At 43.4% G+C, this 22,782-nt stretch overlaps 1 protein-coding gene across 1 annotated transcript in view; it reads right to left on the reverse strand.

Moving 5' to 3' along the window:
• Positions 1–22,782, reverse strand: part of adarb2 (adenosine deaminase RNA specific B2 (inactive)) — a 224,321-nt gene that overhangs the window by 75,149 nt on the left and 126,390 nt on the right. The window contains exons 2-3 of the mRNA XM_065007116.1: positions 2,035–2,121; positions 237–1,216 (exon numbers count right to left, since the gene is read on the reverse strand). Coding sequence (XP_064863188.1) covers positions 237–1,216; positions 2,035–2,121 — 1,067 coding nt within the window. The remainder of the gene's footprint in view (positions 1–236; positions 1,217–2,034; positions 2,122–22,782) is intronic.

Raw genomic sequence — 22,782 nt, forward strand, 5'->3', positions numbered from 1 at the left:
CCAAAGTAAATGATAAGTCAGCATGCTTACAAATCTCCCTTATCATCGTCCCTCCTCCCTCTCCTCCCTCCCTTCACCCCCCTGTCAGCTCATCCTTACCCATATCTCCTCCCTCTTAATTACTTGTTGGATGGCAATAGTGTTTCTGCTGTGTTCCTGCTGCTTTGGTTATTACAGGACCCTGTATGGGAGAGAAGAAGCTGCCAGATGTCCTAACCAAAAGCCAAGCTACTCACCTGGGGCAAATGAGGGCATCTATTCCTGCTGGGTTTAAGACCTCCTCTCCCCTCAGGAGCCAGCCTGATGTTGAAGAGGGCCTGCAAAGCGCATTGGGCCGCCTGGGTCTTGGCCAGCTTCTTGCTGCGTCCAGAGCCCTCGAATATCCTCCCGTCCACGCGGACTGCCATGATGAAGCTCCGCGCCCGCCGCCCCTCTGTCCTCTCGGACAGGCACACGTACCTCAGGCCTGGACGCAGCTCGTTGAGCAGCACCACAGGGGTTTTGGGGGCCTCGGTGGGGATGGTAACAGGGACCCCTGCCAGCCGCTGCTTGGCCTGCACCATTAGGTCCAACGTGTGGCGAAGTAATCGGCCGTGTCGGAGGGCGCTGGAGAGGCGCAGCTCGCTCTTCTCCGACGCCGACCGGTAGAGGGAGAAGCTGTCGCCGACTACGCCACCACATGACGACGGCTCAAACTCCTTGAACAGAGTGTCTGGGAAGTCTGCCGCCTGGTCCGAGGTAAAGTCTGCAGAGGGGTTGCCATGGTTACCCATGGCCAGGTGAGCCTGAGGAGCGTTGGGGAACTGAATGAAGGACTTGAGGGCCAGCTCGGCCGCCCTCATCTTAGCTTTCTTCTTGGTGGGGCCCGTGCCCTCAAAGGTGAGGCCATTCACCTCTACGGCGATTGAGAACAGGGGTGCGTGGACCGGGCCGGTCTGCGATACCATGCGGTACTGGAGGCCTGGCCTCAGCTCATTCAGCTGCACCAGGGCATTCTTTGGTGAGTCCGACCACAACAGTTTCTTGTAGATCAGACGGAGTTTGCACAGGTGTCCGTTATTGTCCTCCTCCAACGGCCGCTTTCTCTTCAGACCGGAAGTCCCACCTCTAGATGTGTCCGATCTGAACAGTGATTGGCGGTCGCCGGGGACAATAGAACAGCAGTCCTCTAGGTTACCAATATTTCGGTTCTCTTTGACCTCAGTGCTACTGGTGCCTGACAACGACAAGAAAAGGAAACAAAACAATTTAGAGCAATAAAACCATTGTTTAGAATAAAAGTAAGTAATAAATGCAGACATAACTGTGTGGCGCTCCATATTCACTATATTTCAGTGTGCAATAGAATGAGATTCAGAAAGCAAAGCTCTTGGGGCAGATTTAGCCACTTGATACACAATGAAAGGGTAATGAACAGATCTACCAGCGTCCCCCAGTCGACAGTCCCCAAAGTTCATAGCGAGGGAGGCTATCTTATTTAAGTGTTCTAAAATTCAAATCCAAATCCCCTCAAATGGGGTATTATCTGCCAAATCATTCTGTAATCTGCTGCAAAATTGGTTCTGTGACTCTGAGGTTTAAGTGGGAGAGTATTTGTTACTGTACCTAATGCAAAGCAGCAATCTCTTTTGTAATGGGGGATTGTATTGCATTGAAAGTTACACACATTGGGGGGGGGGGGGTGAAAGAGCAAAGCTATCGGCCTTATTTCAGACTTCTATTCTCTACGAGGACAAAGTTGGAGCAGCTGTGCTATCATGCTCTGCTCTTCAAACCTAGTTGCAGGGACAAAGAAGCACATTGCATTTCTGGAAAATGGTCACAAATTTTTGTTTCAAAACCAGAAAATGTACAGATAGATCACTTTCATATCTGCTCTACAGTACAGTGTATTTACAGTATGTGGAAGCAGTACTGCAATTTGTCCAAGACAAATTTCTCCTTGGGATGAGTACAGTATATCATAGGCTATCATATCATCAGTGGCTGTGCATCCAGTATGTTGGGAGGAATATTCTGAGTGGTGTGGCTTACTTAAAGTGTCCTCATCCTCTGTGCTGGTGGTCCCAGGGCTCATGTACTTGAAGGGAGCGATCAATGCAGAGAGCATGCTGACTTTCTCTGTGAACAGAGAGGAAAGAGACAGACAAACACACCATGAGTGCTACTCTGGAATGAAACAGTGTTATTGATACACCGACACGTAAACACACTCTTCCTACACACTCTACACATGGAGTACGGCTGGTCTATCCTATCTTTCTCAGTCCATTTCTCCTCCTCCTCCTCCTCTTTCTGCTTAGAGAGCAGTGCTCAAACTATTGATCATTAAGAGATATTAGGTGTTGGGGGAAGTGAGGAAGTGGTTTCTAATTAAAGGGGTTTGACTGGCCTGTCGATGTATGTTCAGCCTGGGCTGAAAGCACCAGACCCAGCGGTGATGGACTCTAATAGGGTGTTACACTGTAAACAACACGCACACCTGGAGGCAGGAACACCAGGGGGACCTCTAGGGAGACTACCTGAATCCATTGTATTTAAAGGGATGGCACAGCAGCCCACATATTACTGTACCCATCCCCTTTAATTACACTAGACCACTGTTTCCCAATCCATTGCTTGAACTCCTTCGCTCCCTCCCTCCCTCCCTCCCTCCCTTCCTCCCCGTTGAACAATACTGAAGGGTTTGATGATTCACAATGACACACACGGCTGCTCTCTAAGAGCTGTGGACAGATCAGCCGTGTCCCAGTGGGGTGAAATTACAATATACCACTCTGCATTGTGACCTAATTACAGTATAACTAACACCAGCAAAATGCAGCTGTTAGTCAGTCTGTCCATTAGAGAAAACAGCAGCAGAAGGTCTTGGCACACACTGACTAGTTTCTAGATAAATCAATCTATATGCTGTTAGCTATGTCTCTAGAGGGCAACTTGTTTCTACCCACGTAATTATTGTCGTTGCAGTGTTTTCTCTCAAACGTTAGATCCTGACATGGCCGGGTTCATAGTGTTTGCTAAATTAGCAAACACACCATCTAACACTGTAGCTGTTGAAGCGTTTCTGAAGACATGTCTTCTGACCGGGAACCTTAAAAGACAAACGTCCACACAAAGTGTAAAACACAGCGCAAAATATGAGGAGGGCAATTACCACATGCCGGCATAAGTTTCCACGTGGGCCTCAGAAGCCTTTAATGTATTTTTTTATCATCGTGTTGTGCCTTAGGTTCTGCACCACCCACTCAACTCAACAACCTCTGCCAAGTGTTGACGTTCACTGGGCTGTGAGGGGCTAGAGGGAGAGAGAGAGAGAGCCAACCCACTGATATGTATGACATCATCAGCCTGATCACTAACAAAGAGATGGAACTCATTCAGGACAGGTTTACAGTAAATGTTGGTCTCAGATCTAGTTAGGTATGGCACAGTAGTAAAGAAACATACTTTTAACATACTGTAGGCATTGCTCAGGTAAACTGATAAGATATTAAGTCAATCATACATACAGTAAGGACAGAGATTCTGATAGAGATGGATTTTGGCACTGGGGATTTGCCTGTTGTATAATACAGCTCTTATTAAAACCAGGTTTGCCAAGTTTGGCAGGTGAAGTGTGTGTTTATGCATGCATCCATGCATGTGTGTGTGTGTGTGTATGCAAATTCACAATGAGCAGATGATAAGGGCCCTGTCTACTTTATCCTTTCTTTTCCTGGTTCAGTGCAGAGGGAGGGTAATGAGCCAATCACATTTCCCTGTGGTTCCTTCCACATAACGGATGGGTCAGATGAGCGACGGGAGACAGAAATAGGCACTGAGGGAAATCATTGACTGGCTTTCTCCCCCCTCTCCATCTCTGTCTGTCTCGCGGGCCACAGATTAAACAGCTCTGAACTGGTAAATGAGAGAGGCTGCATTGTCTCAGTGAGCTGCCGGCCACACTTAAAATCTGATTTCTGTCCGATGGCTCAGCTGATCGCTAAGCAGCTGATCACTAGCTGCATCAATAAACAGCTTGTGTGTGTGTGTGTGTGCGTGTGTGTGCCAGTGCATGTGAGTAAATTACTCTCCAGTCAGTGTGTACACACATAAATCCACTGGCTTACATAAAAACCAACACATATCTTTTACAGCCAAGATTCATGACTGCATTTAACTGCTGTATTGGAGCTAGGTCCCAGGTTGGTCCAAATAGCACCTTATTCCCTAATTAGTGCACTACATTTGAGCAGGACCAATAGGGCTGTGGTCAAAAGTAGTGCACTATAAAGTGAATAGAGTGCCATTTGGGACACACTTATTTCTTTATTTTAATCGTTTTTTTGTGTTAATTTAACCTTTAACTTTATACCTCTTCACCCAATGCCTTCCTACATTTGATAATCTCTTGTTTGTACAGTGCTTCAGTTCATACCAACAATCTCAAGTGCTGTCATAAACTGTCATGATAGGCTGTGCCAAACATTATAGGATTCATTAAAGGATTATGCAGACATATTGACAGGCAAGGTGGGAATAGCAGTATGTCATCCAAGGACTGAGTGATTGGGGTGTGCGTGTGTGTATGTGTCTTTGTGTGTGTGTGTGTGTGTGTGAGTTTGTGTGTGTGTGTGCCAGTGTTTTGGGTAGCAGTCGGATGGATATTTAGCACCTGATTAGTGCCACAGAAGACAGAGGAGCCAGGCCATCTGCTTTACATGTGTTCTCCTGGACCATGCCAAGGACAGGACTTTAGGAGACAACCCAACCCAAAGACACAGCCCACAGCCAGACCTAGCTTTCTACCCCAACACCACCAGCCCTAGCACCAACCACTAGCACCAGCCCCCCCCCCCCCAGTGCCAGCTGCATAGCCCCAGCCCCAGTCTTACCCCAGTCCAACCCCCCATTCCGCAGCCCGAGCACCAACCCAAGCCAAGCTCTAGCCATGCCCAGTTTATTCCAGTGTTTGGAACATCCAGTTAACCAATCGTATGGCATGATGCTTGATTGAATTAGTTTAATCGTATCATCTTCATGCTCATTCACATTTGGGCAAAACTCAGAGAAGGAAGGCAAGGCCATATAATCTTCACATCTTGAAACTGATACAGCCAGGCTCTAAAAATAAACATATTTACAAAAACAATACTGCACATCGATGGAAAGGCTCTTGAATCACACGTATTTTTATTAGAGGAGGAATGTGAGGCCAGCATAGCAATGCAAAGCCACGAGGGCATTGAGAAGATATCAAAGCTGTGCTTGAAGTGAACTGAAGTGGGCACTCGTTATTACACACCATTGTGACTAGGCAGGGAAATGCAGAGGAAAAAAACCGTGTCAATGAATCATTGATAGTGAGGAGAGGAAAAATTCAATAACACTTCTTCTTCCATTATGGCTTTTAGACAGAGAGATACATAGCACCCACTCACTCTCACACAGTCTCAAAAAGGGGCTTGATGTGGATGAGTATCATTGAAGGGCCTGCTCCAGTGTCTGTGCTGATGCTATGGTAGCAGGACCTATTAAACTGAGCAGGTTTCCTGTCAAACACACCCCATAACATAACACACACCTACCTCTCTTCTTAAAGCACTCACCTCACCGAAGAGCGCTACTGGTTCTTTACAGAAACACTGTAACACGAGAGATACGACTTCCTTCTTTGCATCATAAAAGCTTTTCAATGTTAGAGCTCGGATACTGCACGGGACAAAAGGCTTTTGGGCCTAATGCATTCAATAAATAAACCTGGCATTGCATGATTTCTGCATTTGCACCTAATGTAGATAGTGGTGGATGTCCTTGTCTTCAACCTTCAGTGCTTTCAGGGATAAAATTGCACACTCACTTTGTGAAATGGTACCAGAAAGGGAATAGGACTTCTACAAGACGAATTCAGGGTAGATAGGAAAAGAGAAACCGACAGATTCCCAACGTGGACCCACAATGCACTTGAATTCCTGTTCCTACACAAATAACCTCACCCAATTAAAACTGTTCATCTCTTTTCTTCTCCGTTATGTCTGATAGTGTTCACGGATGATGATTACTACCTGATAAACAGGGGATTTAATGCACAGTCGTCTTTTTCCTCTTTAACAGAATATTAATGTCAGTCAGGCCGTCATCCATGAGGGAGACTAATTAACAAACATGATAAAGACTAGACACGCAGACAGACAGACAAAGATTTGATGTGCTGCCTCCCTCGGGGTCTGTTGCCTTAATAATCCGATAACAAACTTCTCATATGTATTTACAAGGTACAGTGACGCAGATAAGTCTGGAGTGTAATGAAACGATGCAGCCAGGTCTGTGATTACGTCTTGCACTGGAAAGTGTTTTGCATTCCGCAAGGATCTGTCTGCGTGTCTGCCTGTCCATCCACCCGTCTATCCTCTCCGCCCCATAACTATCCATCAGGGCATGACCAGACAGACCACTATGGCGCTCCATTCGCCTTCCAATCTCAGAGTGTCGGGCTACCATTCAGCGGGTGTAAAGTTAGGGATGAATTGGCCTCTGCATGTAAAACTTCCATGAGCACCGTGTGTAATCCAGACCCGCAGGGACTCTAGAGAGAGCAACACCACAGCCTGAGTATTCGTTTACGAAAGGAGGATGAGTGAGATGGAGTAAAAGGTGAAAAACCAGACTGCAACAGTTCCATGACAGATAAGTTGTGTGCGAGTCTGGATATACTTTACATATATCCATCCTTTTTGTCCATCCCTCCATCTCTCTCCCACTCTATCCATCTATTTCTCCACCTGTCCATCTCTTTCTCTTTCTGCCTAGGGGAGCCTCATGAACAAAATGAACCTGACTGTCTGATTTACAGCGACGCCATCTTTATGCGGCCATTAGGACACCTATAATCAGGCTCTGTGTTTACACTACTTTGTTCAGCAGAAATTGCTGCACCGATGGTCCCGGGAAGCACAGATGGGACACGGACACTTTTTCATCGCCTGTTCCATACGACAGCGCCCAACACATCTGGTATGCAGCGAGGAAACATCTTTGCACTAATTTGTTTGTCACTATATATTGAAAGGACTATCTGTCATTCTGCCATGCTTTGGTTGCGTCGCGGCGTGATGTTTGAAGACTTGGCTAGTCATAAGTTTCAGATGCGCGGCCACTCAGGACACACTTACAGGAGCAGCCCATCTGACTGATGGAAATGAACGGAGGAAAGAAAGATGAGGAAAGAAAAAAATGATGAAATGTGTCCCTGATTTAAAGCAGACATAATTTCCCCATGAATCATCAGCACTGTTTGAATTATGTTACTATGTTTTAATTCTTCCCACTGCGCAACACAACAATAAGTATTTAGGAGACGTTATGGTTATTGGAATACAACGGAAAGGGAATAAGCTACACTCTTCTCATGTGTCTGTAGTCATGTGACTTCTCACCAAAAATGTACGTCATGGGTAAACAAGAAACAAATACCAACTGACACCACATTTCACAATATGGAGAACGAGAGATGTTTGAGTGAGAGGGGGGGGGATAACTAACGTTGCATCCCAAATGGAACTCTATTCCCTATATAGTGCACTATTTTCACCAAAACCCTATGGACCCTGGTCAAAAGTAGTGCACTGTATCGGCAAATGGCATTTAGGACGTAAACTAACACTATGGTGTATTTCCCTCCATTCAGGCACCGACTGCCCTCTATATTTCACACAATCCTGCCGCTAGAAATTGCGATAAATATGAACTGACAGCTCATGATATCCCATTTCCAATCCTATGCTCCACACTAAGTGTGATTCAGAGTCAATTAAAGAACTGTTTGATGTTGATCCATTCAGACTCAGAAATTAAGCACAGGGCTGGTAGTATTTACTACTATGGTATAGCACTGCTCTTGCCTGTGTGTGTGTGTGTGTGTGTGTGTGTGTGTGTGTGTGCTAACCTGTGTAGAGCATTCTACCATAAGGCAGAGAGGAAAATGTAAAATACAAACCTGTGCTGGTCGGGACAATGTAAATGATGTGATTCTTTCTTTGTGATTTTTCCCTAGGCATTCTAAACTACAAAAATACATTTAACAGGCCTGGGATGTACTAGTTCTGTTGATGTGGAATGTAAATGGCATTGGCACTAGCACAGAAATCTATCTTTTTCTTTGAACCAAACCAGATGCATTTATCAAAGGACAGCCACTTCGCAAGTCCCTGAGAAGTACATTAATGTAGCAACGGGGATTAGGCTTGGCAATATCAGCTGCATTAGGGGGAACATCCCAGAGAGCAGGGTGTCTTTTGTTATTGTATGTCTACATGCAAAATGCATTTTTAACATTCATTTAAATGGAGGAAGGGAAAGGTGCTTCTTCCTTTTGTGGTTGGCTAAGTGGTTCAAACTGGTCCAAAGTATATTGGAGGGTGAAAAGCAAACCTTTTTGAAGGAGTACTGTAGACATTAATGACAAATTGCTAAAGAAGAATGCTAAAAGCGCACCCGTGAATACATTACACTAGTCACAGATGAGGAGAGTAGAGTGGTGACTGCACATGGTCATTAGAATAAGAGTTCTCCTCTAGGGGATCTATTTTAACAAACCTAACGCAATGGTGAATCTAAGCGCTGGTGGTAGTGTAACGGATGTGAAACGGCTAGCTAGTTAGCGGTGGTGCGTGCTAAATAGCGTTTCAATCGGTGACGTCACTTGCTCTGAGACCTTGAAGTAGTGGTTCCCCTTGCTCTGCAAGGGCCGCGGCTTTTGTGGAGCAATGGGTAACGATGCTTCGTGGGTGACCGTAGTTGATGTGTGCAGAGGGTTCCTGGTTCGCGCCCGGTGGTTCGCGCCCGGTTATGGGCGAGGGGACGGTCTAAAGTTATACTGTTACAGTAGCACTATAGGTTTGGGGGTGAGGCAGAAATATTTGAGCTATTTTCACCACCACAATTATAGGCGCAGTTGCTGGTGGTGGTCTCGAAAGGGCCGTGTTTTGATGAATAAACCAGTTGTGGGTGTGTCGAGGCTTGGCCCCTCTCCTGCCAATCAGAACATGCTTCCTGGCTAAATTAACTACAAAAGTATTAGTGGATTTGGCAATTTCAGCCACAACCTGCTGCTGAAAGGTGTATAAAATCAAGCACACTGCCATGCAATCTCCATAGACAAACTTTGGCAGTAGAATGGCCCGTACTGAAGAGCTCAGTGACTTTCAACGTGGCACAGTCATAGGATGACACCTTTCCAACAAGTCACTTCGTCAAATATCTGCCCTGCTAGAGCTGCCCTGGTCAACTGTAAGTGATGTTATTGTGAAGTGGAAATGTCTAGGAGCATCAACGCGAAGTGGTAGGCCACACAAGCTCACAGAATGGGACCGCCGATTGCTAAAGTGTGTAGCGCGTAAAAATAGTCTCTTCTCGGTTGCACTACCGAGTTCCAAACTGCCTCTGGAAGAAACGTCTGTCATAAGAACTGTTCGTCGGGAGCTTCATGAAATGTCTTTCATTGGCCGACCAGCCGCACACAAGCCTAAGATCACCATATGCCAATGCCAAGCATCGACTGGAGTGGTGTACAATTTGCCGCCATTTGACTCTGGAGTAGTGGAAACGCATTCTCTGGAGTGATGAATCACGCTTCTCCATCTGGCAGTCAGACAGACAAATCGGGGTTTTGGCGGATGCCAGGAGAACGCTACCTGCTCCAATGCATAGTGCCAACTCTAAAGTTAGTTGAAGAAGGAATACTGGTCTGGGGCTGTTGCTCTTGGTTCGGGCTTGGCCCCTTAGTTCGAGTGAAGGGAAATCTTAACTACAGCATACAATGACATTCTAGACAATTCTGTGATTCCAACTTTGTGGAAATAGTCTGGGGAAGGCCCTTTCCTGTTTCAACATGACAATGCCCCCATGCAAAGCGAGGTCCATACAGAAATGGTTTGTCTAGATCAGTGTGGAAGAACTTGACTGGCCTGCACAGAGCCCTGACCTCAACTCCATTGAACACCTTTCATAAAAAAAAAATTGGGGGTTAGATCAGCTTGAATATTGTAAATAGATTGTAGCTTCCATCAATGTAATTGTCTGCTGTCACACCCTGATCTGTTTCACCTGCCTTTGTGCTCATCTCCACCCCCAACCAGGTGTCTCCCATCTCCCCCCATTATCCTGTGTATTTATAACTGCGTTTCCTCTGTCTGTTGCCAGTTCATCTTGTCCCATCAAGTCTTACCAGTGTGTTCCCGTGTTTCCTGTACTTTAGTTTTTGTTTATCCTTATCTTCCCATTTCTGACCTTTCTGCCTGCCGTCCTATACCTGCCTGACTCTGATTTGGATTATGATTCTTTGCCTGCCTTGACTTACCTTTTGCCTGCCTCTTGACCTATAATAAACTCCTGTGTCTGCATCTGGGTAACAGCCTGAGCCTTGATAGTCTGTATAATTTCCAATCCCCAATATATTGTTTAGTAACTATATGTATACACATACACGCATACATACACACATACAGTGGGGCAAAAAAGTACTTAGTCAGCCACCAATTGTGCAAGTTCTCCCACTTAAAAAGATGAGAGAGGCCTGTAATTTTCATCATAGGTACACCTCAACTATGACAGACAAAATTAGAAAAAAAATCCAGAAAATCACATTGTAGGATTTTTAATGAATTTATTTGCAAATTTTGGTGGAAAATAAGTATTTGGTCACCTACAAACAAGCAAGATTTCTGGCTCTCACAGACCTGTAACTTCTTCTTTAAGAGGCTCCTCTGTCCTCCACTCGTTACCTGTATTAATGTTTGAACTTGTTATCAGTATAAAAGACACCTGTCCACAACCTCAAACAGTCACACTCCAAACTCCACTATGGCCAAGACCAAAGAGTTGTCAAAGGACACCAGAAACAAAATTGTAGACCTGCACCAAGCTGGGAAGACTGAATCTGCAATAGGTAAGCAGCTTGGTTTGAAGGAATCAACTGTGGGAGCAATTATTAGGAAATGGAAGACATACAAGACCACTGATAATCTCCCTCGATCTGGGGCTGCACGCAAGATCTCACCCCGTGGGGTCAAAATGATCACAAGAACGGTGAGCAAAAATCCCAGAACCACACGGGGGGACCTAGTGAATGACCTGCAGAGAGCTGGGACCAAAGTAACAAAGCCTACCATCAGTAACACACTACGCCGCCAGGGACTCAAATCCTGCAGTGCCAGACGTGTCCCCATGCTTAAGCCAGTACATGTCCAGGCCCGTCTGAAGTTTGCTAGCGAGCATTTGGATGATCCAGAAGAAGATTGGGAGAATTTCATATGGTCAGATGAAACCAAAATATAACTTTTTGGTAAAAACTCAACTCGTCGTGTTTGGAGGACAAAGAATGCTGAGTTGCATCCAAAGAACACCATACCTACTGTGAAGCATGGGGGTGGAAACATCATGCTTTGGGGCTGTTTTTCTGCAAAGGGACCGGGACGACTGATCCGTGTAAAGGAAAGAGTGAATGGGGCCATGTATTGTGAGATTTTGAGTGAAAACCTCCTTCCATCAGCAAGAGCATTGAAGATGAAACGTGGCTGGGTCTTTCAGCATGACAATGATCCCAAACACACCGCCCGGGCAACGAAGGAGTGGCTTCGTAAGAAGCATTTCAAGGTCCTGGAGTGGCCTAGCCAGTCTCCAGATCTCAACCCCATAGAACATCTTTGTAGGGAGTTGAAAGTCTGTGTTGCCCAGCAACAGCCCCAAAACATTACTGCTCTAGAGGAGATCTGCATGGAGGAATGGGCCAAAATACCAGCAACAGTGTGTGAAAACCTTGTGAAGACTTACAGAAAATGTTTGACCTCTGTCATTGCCAACAAAGGGTATATAACAAAGTATTGAGATAAACTTTTGTTATTGACCAAATACTTATTTTCCACCATAATTTGCAAATAAATTCATAAAAAATCCTACAATGTGATTTTCTGGATTTTTTTTTTTCTCATTTTGTCTGTCATAGTTGAAGTGTACCTATGATGAAAATTACAGGCCTCTCTCATCTTTTTTAAGTGGGAGAACTTGCAAATTAATGCCCATGATTTTGGAAGGAGATGTTCAACGAGCAGGTGTTCAGATACTTTTGGTCATGTGGTGTATGTGGTCGCTTCAAGTTGTGTATTTATGGTCCTTTATGTATTGCATTGGCATCAACTCCAATTAGAATGTTAGTCCGTTATAGGCTAGTTTGTTAAATAGCCTGCCCCACATTTGCTAAATATGCAGTCCACATTGTTCTAATCGCATTGCTTCAATATGGAAATACATTGTTAAACACGCTATAGCATTTGCACTGATATAGGGGCTAGGCCTACTGTATATTGCAGTCTGGAAACGGACTGGAAACGGACATGTCAAACATGGTTATTGACTAAGGTTCTAATGAAATTCTAATAAAATAAAATTCTAATTAAAAAAACTTGTTTTAAATAGGCTATGTCTAAATACAGTTCGTATAACACAGACAAGGCAACTAAGACTATGGAGAGTTTTACGCCCATTCAAAGAGAAAGGGGGAATATCCACTCACCGTTATACTGCTCGCAAATGTAATGTTTTCACTTCTCCATAAATAGCAGATGGAATTGCATTGCATTCGAGCCATGTAGCTTATATTATCACCATAAACCCATGGATGGTGAATATTTCCAATACGTTTGGTTTTTAAATTAATGAAATGAAAAACAATCAATCTGCTTTTTAAACCAACAACAATATTTCTAAATAAGATCTGGTCAGAAGCATGATATCATAAATCGCTTCTCTCGTTCCATGGCATTGCGTGCACACGTAGGCCTAAATGTCTTTACCCATAACGTTCACAAGTCTATACGGAGGAGCGCGCGTTTTTGGTAAACTGACGCTGGGCGCTCTTTGAAAATGGGGATGGATAATTTACGTGAAGAAGCGAAATGAAGTATGCATGTATGTGAATTTTAAATAATGAAAAAGCACGAGGGCAAAACCTCCCAAATTTTTCAAAGCACCCTCACTAGACCAACCCCTTTATTCATAAGCTACTTGGCTATTTTTTGTGCCCTTTTAAATAATACAACTGTGGGATTTTTTTGCACGGATACGTGGTGAAAGGGTTTCGTTGTATTTCTCCTGCGAATGGTTCTTTAGGGTTTCACTGATGTGGAACGCTGGTCACCGTCACCGTGTCCTAATGCTGCTAAGAGCGTGTCCTCTGTCAGAATCAAGTGTCATGGATCACATAGACCCTGAGGTATTTTAAGGCCAACAGTGTTGCCTAAGTCACACACACACACACCTTCACTCAAATAGGTCTCCATCTGAACTCCAAGTCGACTCAAAATGAATTTCAGACAAAGTGCAAACTCTGTTTAAGTGCAATACAGTTTTCTAGTCCCAAATCAATGTGCCTTATGTCAGGACAATCCATTGCATTTGTCAGGAGTGTACGTACATTCTCTCAGAATTACTGTACATAAACCGTTATGATCAAATCAATAGAGGCATGTGCATGTGGCCAAATCATTAGGACAGAAATATAGAGGGAAATATATAGCCTAACATCAGCCTGAAGCTTTATGCAACTAATATTAAAGTTCACCATTCACATATTGTTGTTTGTCTCTCATACATTCAGCTACGTACTTGGAGACGTACACAATACACTGGCAACACACTGGCTGACTGACGTGGTTTGTACCCTTCACATTGCTACTCTGCAGCGAGCGTTGAATAGCTGGGAGATGAGCGAGGCCCTTAGTAAGACACACTGGTTGAATTGGTGAAGAGGGCTTCATTTGTGCTGCCTTCATGGCTTCTTTGACTTTGAAGTGCACGGCACACCTGACTCATATCTGTATCTGAACCACTAACTGACTGGTGTGTTAGTGCTCATTTCCGTTCCTCCCTTTGAAGCACTGAGAGACAGAACTATTTTCAGAGGCCCTAAAATCCCACTTCACATTATTATAGAGGAATTATGCCTGCAGTGTGTGTATGCAGAGATCTCTCTCAAACTCAGTCAGTGTGGACTTAATATAGCGCTCAGTAACTGTAGTGAACATCAGCTAAACCTAGCATAGATGACTCCTAGATGACTCTGTCTATACTGTGTATTCCTACCCTTTCTGTCTTAAATTTACCATATGTTTCCCATTCGAAACAGTTCACTCATATATTATGACAACATTTTGTGATGTTTTTGTTTGTTTTGGTGTTCGGCAGGTTTGTCGGCGTTACGTAGCCAAAGTCCACGCCCCTTCGTCAGTGATTGTTCAACAGTAGGGATTCTTCAATTAAATGTTCGTTGTCATTTGATGATATGCAACTAGTTTTCATGTATTTTTTTCACTTGAGAAATACTGCACCAAATATCTTATTTAGATGTAAAAAAATGTCTCTCTCTCATAAAGAAGCAAGCAGTATATGTGTTCTGTAACCCTGAGGCTGCTTGATTTACACTGGCCTCCCTCCCGCCCCTGAGGGGGATCAGTAAAGACACCCTCTGTCTCATGCTGCCAGTCTTCACACACAACACACTGGCTATAACCCCTTATATTCAGACACTGTGTCTACACTATAGCTATACCATCTGGGAATAAAGAAAAGCCTTTTCTACCCCAACATAATTCTGGCTGACACCTTTATGCTCAGTGACTTTTACATACTACAATGCCAATTTTACTGTACGTCAACCACAGAGGAGGCTCCTCAGAGGAGGAAGGGGAAGACCATCCTCCTCAGTAAAAACATTGAAAAAATGATCATTTTTAGATAAAACTATACTAAATATATTCATGTGTAACCAAATAATTGATTAAAACACACTGTTTGCAATAAAGGTCTACAGTAGCCTCAACAGCACTCTGTAGGGTAGCACCATGGTATAGTCAGAGGACAGCTAGCTCCGTCCTCCGTATATTCCTCCAAACCCTAGGAGGCTCTTGGTTCTCATCCCCTTCCATAGACTTACACAGTAATTATGACAACTTCCGGAGAATGTCCTTCAACCTATCGGAGCTCTTGCAGCATGAACTGACATGTTGTTCAACCAATAAAACATCTGATAATTAATCTAGTACTGAAAGCATAAGCTACAGTTAACTAGCACTGCAGTGCATACAATGTGGTGAGTAATTGACTCAAAGAGAGAGAAAGACAATAGTTTAACAGTTTTCAACAAATTAATTTCTTAAAAAATGAAGAAGCAATAGAGAGAGAGATTTCGTCATTTTTATTTCACTTTCAGTTTCCTTTACGTAGCTAGCAAATGGATCTGGCTAGTTTAGTTACTCAAACACCCAGCTCAAACAGAGGGATGCTATGTTAGCTAGCTGGCTATGACTATCCAACACAACACTGGAACTCTTCCAAGTCAAGGTAAGCTTTTGGTTTTATTAAGTTATTGCCACCGGGGCCCGCCGGTGTAACTGCTTACTGACTATACGCTGAAACATTACTGCATTATTGTAGCAAGTTTACTAACATATTAGTTCTATTAGCTATGTTGACTAGGACGTTACTTTAGCTAATATGGGGGACAACGATGCGGGCGGTATTTTATGACATGGTTTGGCTTGGAACGTTTTTTTTCTCGCCCTGGTCACATACAGCTGATGTGTTGTTCATTGAAGTCCACAAACGAAGGGAAAAGGTGAGAGTGCATGGAAGCGAAAAGGAATACAACGTGGCTGCTATAAAAGTGAACTGTGTTAATGTGTGATCAGGGGTTTATTAAATGTCATCTCAAATGTTTCTATCGACCTGTGTGCACTTACGTTGTACACTTCTATTCATAGGCTAGGTTATAGCAACCTCATGATGGGTATATGGAAAATGTTTTTTATTATGTAGCAGCCTAAACCTATCGATGTTACATTGAACTGGGTGAATGGAATATGAATGACAGTCATCCAACATGCTGTAATAGAAATAAGGCCATGCTCATGAAAAAAAATCATCCTCCCTCATCATAAACGGCACCGACCGCCACCGGTCAACCAGCGTTTGGTTTTCTCTATGCACCTGATGTGTGCAATTAATAGATTAAACCACATGACTGAAGCTCACTATCGCAAACTCATCTCAAAACAGTAGAGTGCAGTACACCAATCGCTGCTTTTAATAATGGCAGTTTCAGATTGATATCCTGATGTTTCAATGATAAGTAACATATGCAGTAGTTGAGAACTGGCTGACCAATCTTGTTTCGAAGTGGTGTATGCAGATTCAGGAACTTGCCGGTACTAGTGGTGTCACAGCTACCTACACAATGTTGAGCTTCTGGTGCAATGAACAGTGTGTGTGTTCTTTAAAAAAAACATTATTATATACTGTATATATATATTTTTTTACAACAGCCCAACCTTGGCCTGTCCTGTGGCAGGGCTCATCTCCCTTCCTGCACACCTACGCACGCACTTTCTCACACGCACTTTCTCACACACACACACACACACACACACACACACACACACACACACCCCATTCCTGCTTGCGGACGTGTTTTGGATGAGACTAGCTGACCTCCACCTCTGCCTCTCCACAGATCCCAGGAGCATTCTAATCGACCTGCTAAAAGACTGCCGACCCCCGGGTCAGACACTCACCAGGGTCAGCCTGTTTCGTAGGTAAATGATTCAAGGTTGAAATGGATAGATGCACTGATGGATCTGTGTGCATCAATTCAGAATCTCACTTACTGACATCCTCCTGACTATCAATCTCTGATTTCTTAAAAGACGATGAGTAAAACAACATAGAAGAGCATAGATTTGGAGCAGGGGGTGTCAAAACTCAAATTCCCGTGTGTCTGCTGATTTTTGTTATTCCCTTTCAATTCGTGCCTTATTAAGGCCATCCAGGAATTGAGTTTGACAACCCTGATTTTGAGTGTGAAGTTGTACTGTGAGAAAGTGTATGTGGGTGACCAATTTGAGTCCCTCTCTCAACCAACCTTGCTGGCCTGAGTTGAACTGAGTTGAAGCATACTGCTTTTTACTGTATTGGATATGTGACAGGACCTTAACTGGTTCTGCTTGGGTCACCAGGAGCCACCACCCTCAGAATCTCATATCAACACGTCAGATTGACTGGGATTAACCAAGGGCCAACAGGGAAGCCTATAGGGTTGGCTGACTGGAGAAATATTGTTACACAGGACATAGTCCCGGCGAAGACCCAGTTTGGGGTCGAACGTTGTCTATTAAACATTATACCAGTGTGTGGATGAACTTTCTGTTCAACATTATCCTCTCTGATACTGCACATGGGATACGTTTTATATACAGTATATATATATATATATATAAAACATTTTTTTAACCTTTATTTAACTAGGCAAGTCAGTTAAGAACAAATTGCTATTTACAATGACAGGCTATATGAATACAGTTGAAGTCGGAGGTTTTCATACACATAGGTTGGAGTCATTAAAAACTTGTTTTTCAACCACTTCACAAATTTCCTGTTAACAAACTATAGTTGTGGCAAGTCGGTTAGGACATCTACTTTGTGCATGACGCAAGTAATTTTTCCAACAATTGTTTACAGACAGATGATTTCACTTATAATTCACTGTATCACAATTCCAGTGGATCAGAAGTGTAACACTAAGTTGACTGTGCCTTTAAACAGCTTGGGAAATTCCAGAAAATTATGTCATGATTTTAGAAGCTTCTGATAGGCTAATTGACATAATTTGAGTCAATTGGAGGTGTACCTGTGGATATGTTTCAAGGCCTACCTTCAAACTCAGTGCCTCTTTGCTTGACATCATGGGAAAATCAAAAGAAATCAGCCAAGACCTCAGAAAAAGAATTGTAGACCTCCACAAGTAGACCTCCTGAAGGTACCAGGTCCTAAGTCCTGTAGACTTCCTGAAGGTACAACGTTCATCTGTACAAACAATAGTACACAAGTATAAACACCATGGGATCACACAGCCGTCATACCGCTCGGGAAGGAGACGTGTTCTGTCTCCTAGAGATGAACATAATTTGGTGTCCTCTGGTCTGATGAAGCAAAAATAGAGCTGTTTGGCCATAATGACCATCATTATGTTTGGAGGAAAATGGGGGAGGCTTGCAAGCCATAGACCACCACCCCAACCGCGAAACATGGGGGTGGCAGCATCATGTTGTTGGGTGCTTTGCTGCAAGAGGGACTGCCGCTCATCACAAAATAGATGGCATCATGAGGTAGGGAAATTATGTGGATATAGTGAAGCAACATCTCAAGACATCAGTCAGAAGTTAAAGCTTGGTCGCAAATGGGTCTTCCAAATGGACAATGACCTCAAGCATACTTCCAAAGTTGTGGCAAAATGGCTTAAGTACAACAAAGTCAAGGTATTGGAGTGGCCATCACAAAGTCCTGACCTCAATCCTAGAGAAACTTTGTGGGCCGAACTGAAAAGGTGTGTGTGAGCAAGGAGGCCTACAAACCTGACTCAGTTACACCAGCTCTGTCAGGAGGAATGGGCCAAAATCCACCCAACTTGTTGTGGGAAGCTTGTGGAAGGCTACCCGAAACATTTGACCCAAGTTAAACAATTTAAAGGCAATGCTACCAAATACTAATTGAGTGTCTGTAAACTTCTCACCCACTGGGAATGTGATGAAAGAAATAAAAGCTGAAATATATTATTCTCTCTTCTATTATTCTGACATTTCACGTTCTTAAAATAAAGTGGTGGTTCCTAACTGACCTAAGACAGGGAATTTATACTGGGATTAAATGTCAGGAATTGTGAAAAACTGAGTTTAAATGTAGTTGGCTAAGGTGTATGTAAACTTCCGACTTCCAACTGTGTATGAATATGCGCAAAGCATCCTACTGAACATACACAATAAATGGTAGACACTAGGCTAAATTTGTATTATGTGTTGGGTGAACTAAGCTAACTCTCTTTTTTTAAATGCTGTACTTCATTAGAGAACAGTTTGAAAGGTTGGTGGTACATTTCATGCTGGATGATTTCATGTTAGCTGTGTTGCTCATGATATTGAGGAAGAGCGTTGGGATTAATAACATGGCAGCCAACGCTGGCTGGTTATTGGCTGCTGTAGAACAAGTTAGAATGTATTTCTACCACCGAGCGAGGAGCTGTTTGTTGAGATAATTGCATTCTCAAAGGACGCGAACGGAACACACAAATTAATTTCTAGCTGGAAGTAACAGACAGGATTTATGCTTTCATGGGGCGGGTTCGTTTACAGAACAAATAAATTAGATGTTTAAAAAAAATTAATTATGTTTCTTCATGTCATTAAAGAGTATCAGTTATCTGATGACTTTGAAATATACACTCATGGTTGTCTGATGCGTTTTGATGACAAAGTAAATCACCCTCTTACAGGAATGCATAATAATGAATACAGTGGTGGAAGGACTTAAACATCGCTATATTAGAGTGACTGGTTTAACTATGGACGCTATGTATTGCAATACAATATGCTGGCCTGGGCTGGCCTAGACATGTACAGTATGTTGGGGTATGGAATCGCAACAATTCAGAGCAGTTGGAGGAGGACGTTGTTATACTACGAACAGTATAACCTCAATAGATGAAAAACAATCAAATGAATACATGAAAAACAATAGGGTACATTTGAAAAATAGCGGTTTAAAAAAAACGACATGACGCCCAACATGCATGGTGTCAATGTGTCAGTAGATATGGTTGGCTACCATTTGATCTTTAATACTGTGGGATAATGTAGGTCTTATTTGAATGACCTGCTTCTTAATCCATGCCAAGGAGAGCAGAAAATACTCATTTGACACGGCTAACTTTTATCTGCTCTGTTGTAATTAGGAAAACCTCATTAAGTTCATTAAGTCATCCTTTGTGTTCAAGGATTTGTTTTACATACGCCACCAACGCTGCCTGCCCGCCAGGCAGTGAATTAGCCCAGTGCTAACTCTTTGAATAAGCCTAGCGCTCCCTAGCTCTTTGTCTTTTACCAGACAGAGTTAAAGGAAAAATTCCATAAAAAACAATATATATATATATTTTTTTATTAGTCCATTGTTGCTACAGTCCCAAAATGTTTTTGCAAGTCAGTAGTCAAGTTATCAAGATAATAGATTTTCAAGAACCATGATGATGCATTTGCTTCTTAAAAGTCCAATATCTTGAAAACCCGACTGCTGACATGTAAAACATTTTATTTGGATTAGATTTTTTTGGGCCCTGCCTTTTACCAGACACAGCTATCAATTCTCTCTCTTTTTATTGTGTATAGTTTTGGCATTTTATGCTTTAATGGATAGAGGAGAGACAACAGGAAAAATAGATAGACTTTTTCTGAGAAAGCAGTGGACTGTATTCATGTGACCTGCTAGACCAGGGGGTTCCCAAACTTTTTCACTCGGGGCCCCCCATCCCGTGTGTGCTCACGCACGACATCTACTGTTCATGACACAAACTGTTCACACATCTCTTGTTGGTAAAGAGAATTTTGTAGGGTTAAAGCTTATTTCATACAATTCTACACATTTTGTCATGGGGTGCAAAGAATTTTCTTGCAATTCTATACATTTTGCCATGTGCCATTTTGCCAATTTTTTTATCATACAAATATCACATGAATACACATTACGTGTATTCATGTGATATTTGTAATTTTTTTTATCATACAAGACTATCTATGGGCTAAAAAAAACATAAACAAAAATGTAGATATGCCATGACTGACATGACAAGAGGAACTGATGATGCACTACCCAATTTCAAATCGCATTCTACTATTTCAATTTTAAAGAGGAAGTTTAAATCCAGACTGAGTTCCTTAAAAAAAAGAAAAAAAAGAAAATTTTGGGAACCACTGAGCTAGACCACCTAAGGCCAAAGCAGGGCCCTTTTTATAGGTCATATTATGGTAACACCATATCAAAATGCCCCACAGAATTCATTATTTTTGGTGTAAATGGATGAAATTTGGAGTCTAGCTAGTACAAGTGTCTTAACAGGACAGATACGTTTTATGATTGTATAAAAAGTAAACCTCCAGTGTCAAAAAATATTTTCCATATATTTTTTTTTAAATCTTCAGATTTGTCCATCAGTTAGCAAGGATATTATACATTTCCGTTATAGACATGGGTTAATCTGGTTCTTGGTTGAGGGGGAATACCCTGTTTGGCCCTGGGGTGGCCATGGTAAAAGCCATGGTAACAGATGACTACACACCACCACCAAGGAACCCTCTTAGTTTTGGCTCCTGCACCCAATGATTCCAATTTTGGTGATAGTGAAAGCAGTGATTCATCATCTGCTGTATTACTTAGTGGGCTGTGAGCAGCGGGCCATTCATCTCCCACCCTGGCCCCTGCTGCCACAGCCCAGAGGCCCAGAGCCAGGGAGACGCCACCACTGCACTGAAAGAACAGCAGACACACACACACACACACACGCACGTCTGGCCCGCATGGCCTCCCCTGCCAGGACTCAACACAGTGCTGTGCTGATAAGACTGACAGGCACTTAGTTTAAAGCAGGGGAAAAACAATGTGTACCTCAGTGGGAGAGGTTGACATACTGTACAGCAGAGTGCAGACTTATAGAATACTTTTCAATGGCCACAAAATCTATCTAAAGGAAACATTATAACAGTCTCTATGCAGGATTTACAGCACAAATGCTCTTTAGTTCTACATTGAGAGGAATTTACATGCCTCTAGGGGGTTACAACATACCACAACCACCAGAGATCCACATGCAAATGTTGCAATGCTAATGCATCCTGCCAGGTACTGTAACTAGCCTGGAATCCAAGCCAATTAAATGCTTCCTTCATAAATTTAGTTTGGATGATCATAGATTCAGTTGGCTTTCAGGTAACAGGCAAAAGTGGAGATGAGCGCAAGGAGACAGGCAGTGCCAACCTGTTTTCCATTTAACCTACTGATATCCATGGAGGGGGTGTAGGTTGCTGTAGGAGATGCCAATAGCCCAAAGTACACAGCTAGAACTGGTGGGAAGCACAAAACAATTTCACGCACCCTGTGGGAGCGGGGCCGGGGCTATGGGACTGAGGCATGGCCCAAACCTAACGCATGCTGCTTCCCTGACTTCAATTAGTGTTCCACTTTAGCCCTCCACCAGACTCCAGCAGGCCCCAGAACACTGCCAACTGCACCATGAACAACCAGCAGAGACACTCTCTTAGGAAAGTGCAATCTGTCGCCTCTCCGTCACACTCACCTGACGTAGTCTCCCCAAACACAAACACACCTCACCTGACGTAGTCTCCCCAAACACAAACACACCTCTCCTGACGTAGTCTCCCCAAACATAAACACACCTCACCTGACGTAGTCTCCCCAAACACAAACACACCTCAACTGACGTAGTCTCCCCAAACACAAACACACCTCAACTGACGTAGTCTCCCCAAACACAAACACACCTCACCTGACGTAGTCTCCCAAACACAAACACACCTCACCTGACGTAGTCTCCCCAAACACAAACACACCTCACCTGACGTAGTCTCCCCAAACACACCTCACCTGACGTAGTCTCCCCAAACACAAACACACCTCAACTGACGTAGTCTCCCCAAACACAAACACACCTCACCTGACGTAGTCTCCCCAAACACAAACACACCTCAACTGACGTAGTCTCCCCAAACACAAACACACCTCAACTGACGTAGTCTCCCCAAACACAAACACACCTCAACTGACTCGCACATACTCACACACCTCACCTGACGTAGTCTCCCCAAACACAAACACACCTCAACTGACTCGCACATACTCACACACCTCACCTGA

This window comes from Oncorhynchus nerka, linkage group LG22 (assembly GCF_034236695.1).
Source record: "Oncorhynchus nerka isolate Pitt River linkage group LG22, Oner_Uvic_2.0, whole genome shotgun sequence".
Classification (NCBI taxonomy): Eukaryota; Metazoa; Chordata; class Actinopteri; order Salmoniformes; family Salmonidae; genus Oncorhynchus; species Oncorhynchus nerka.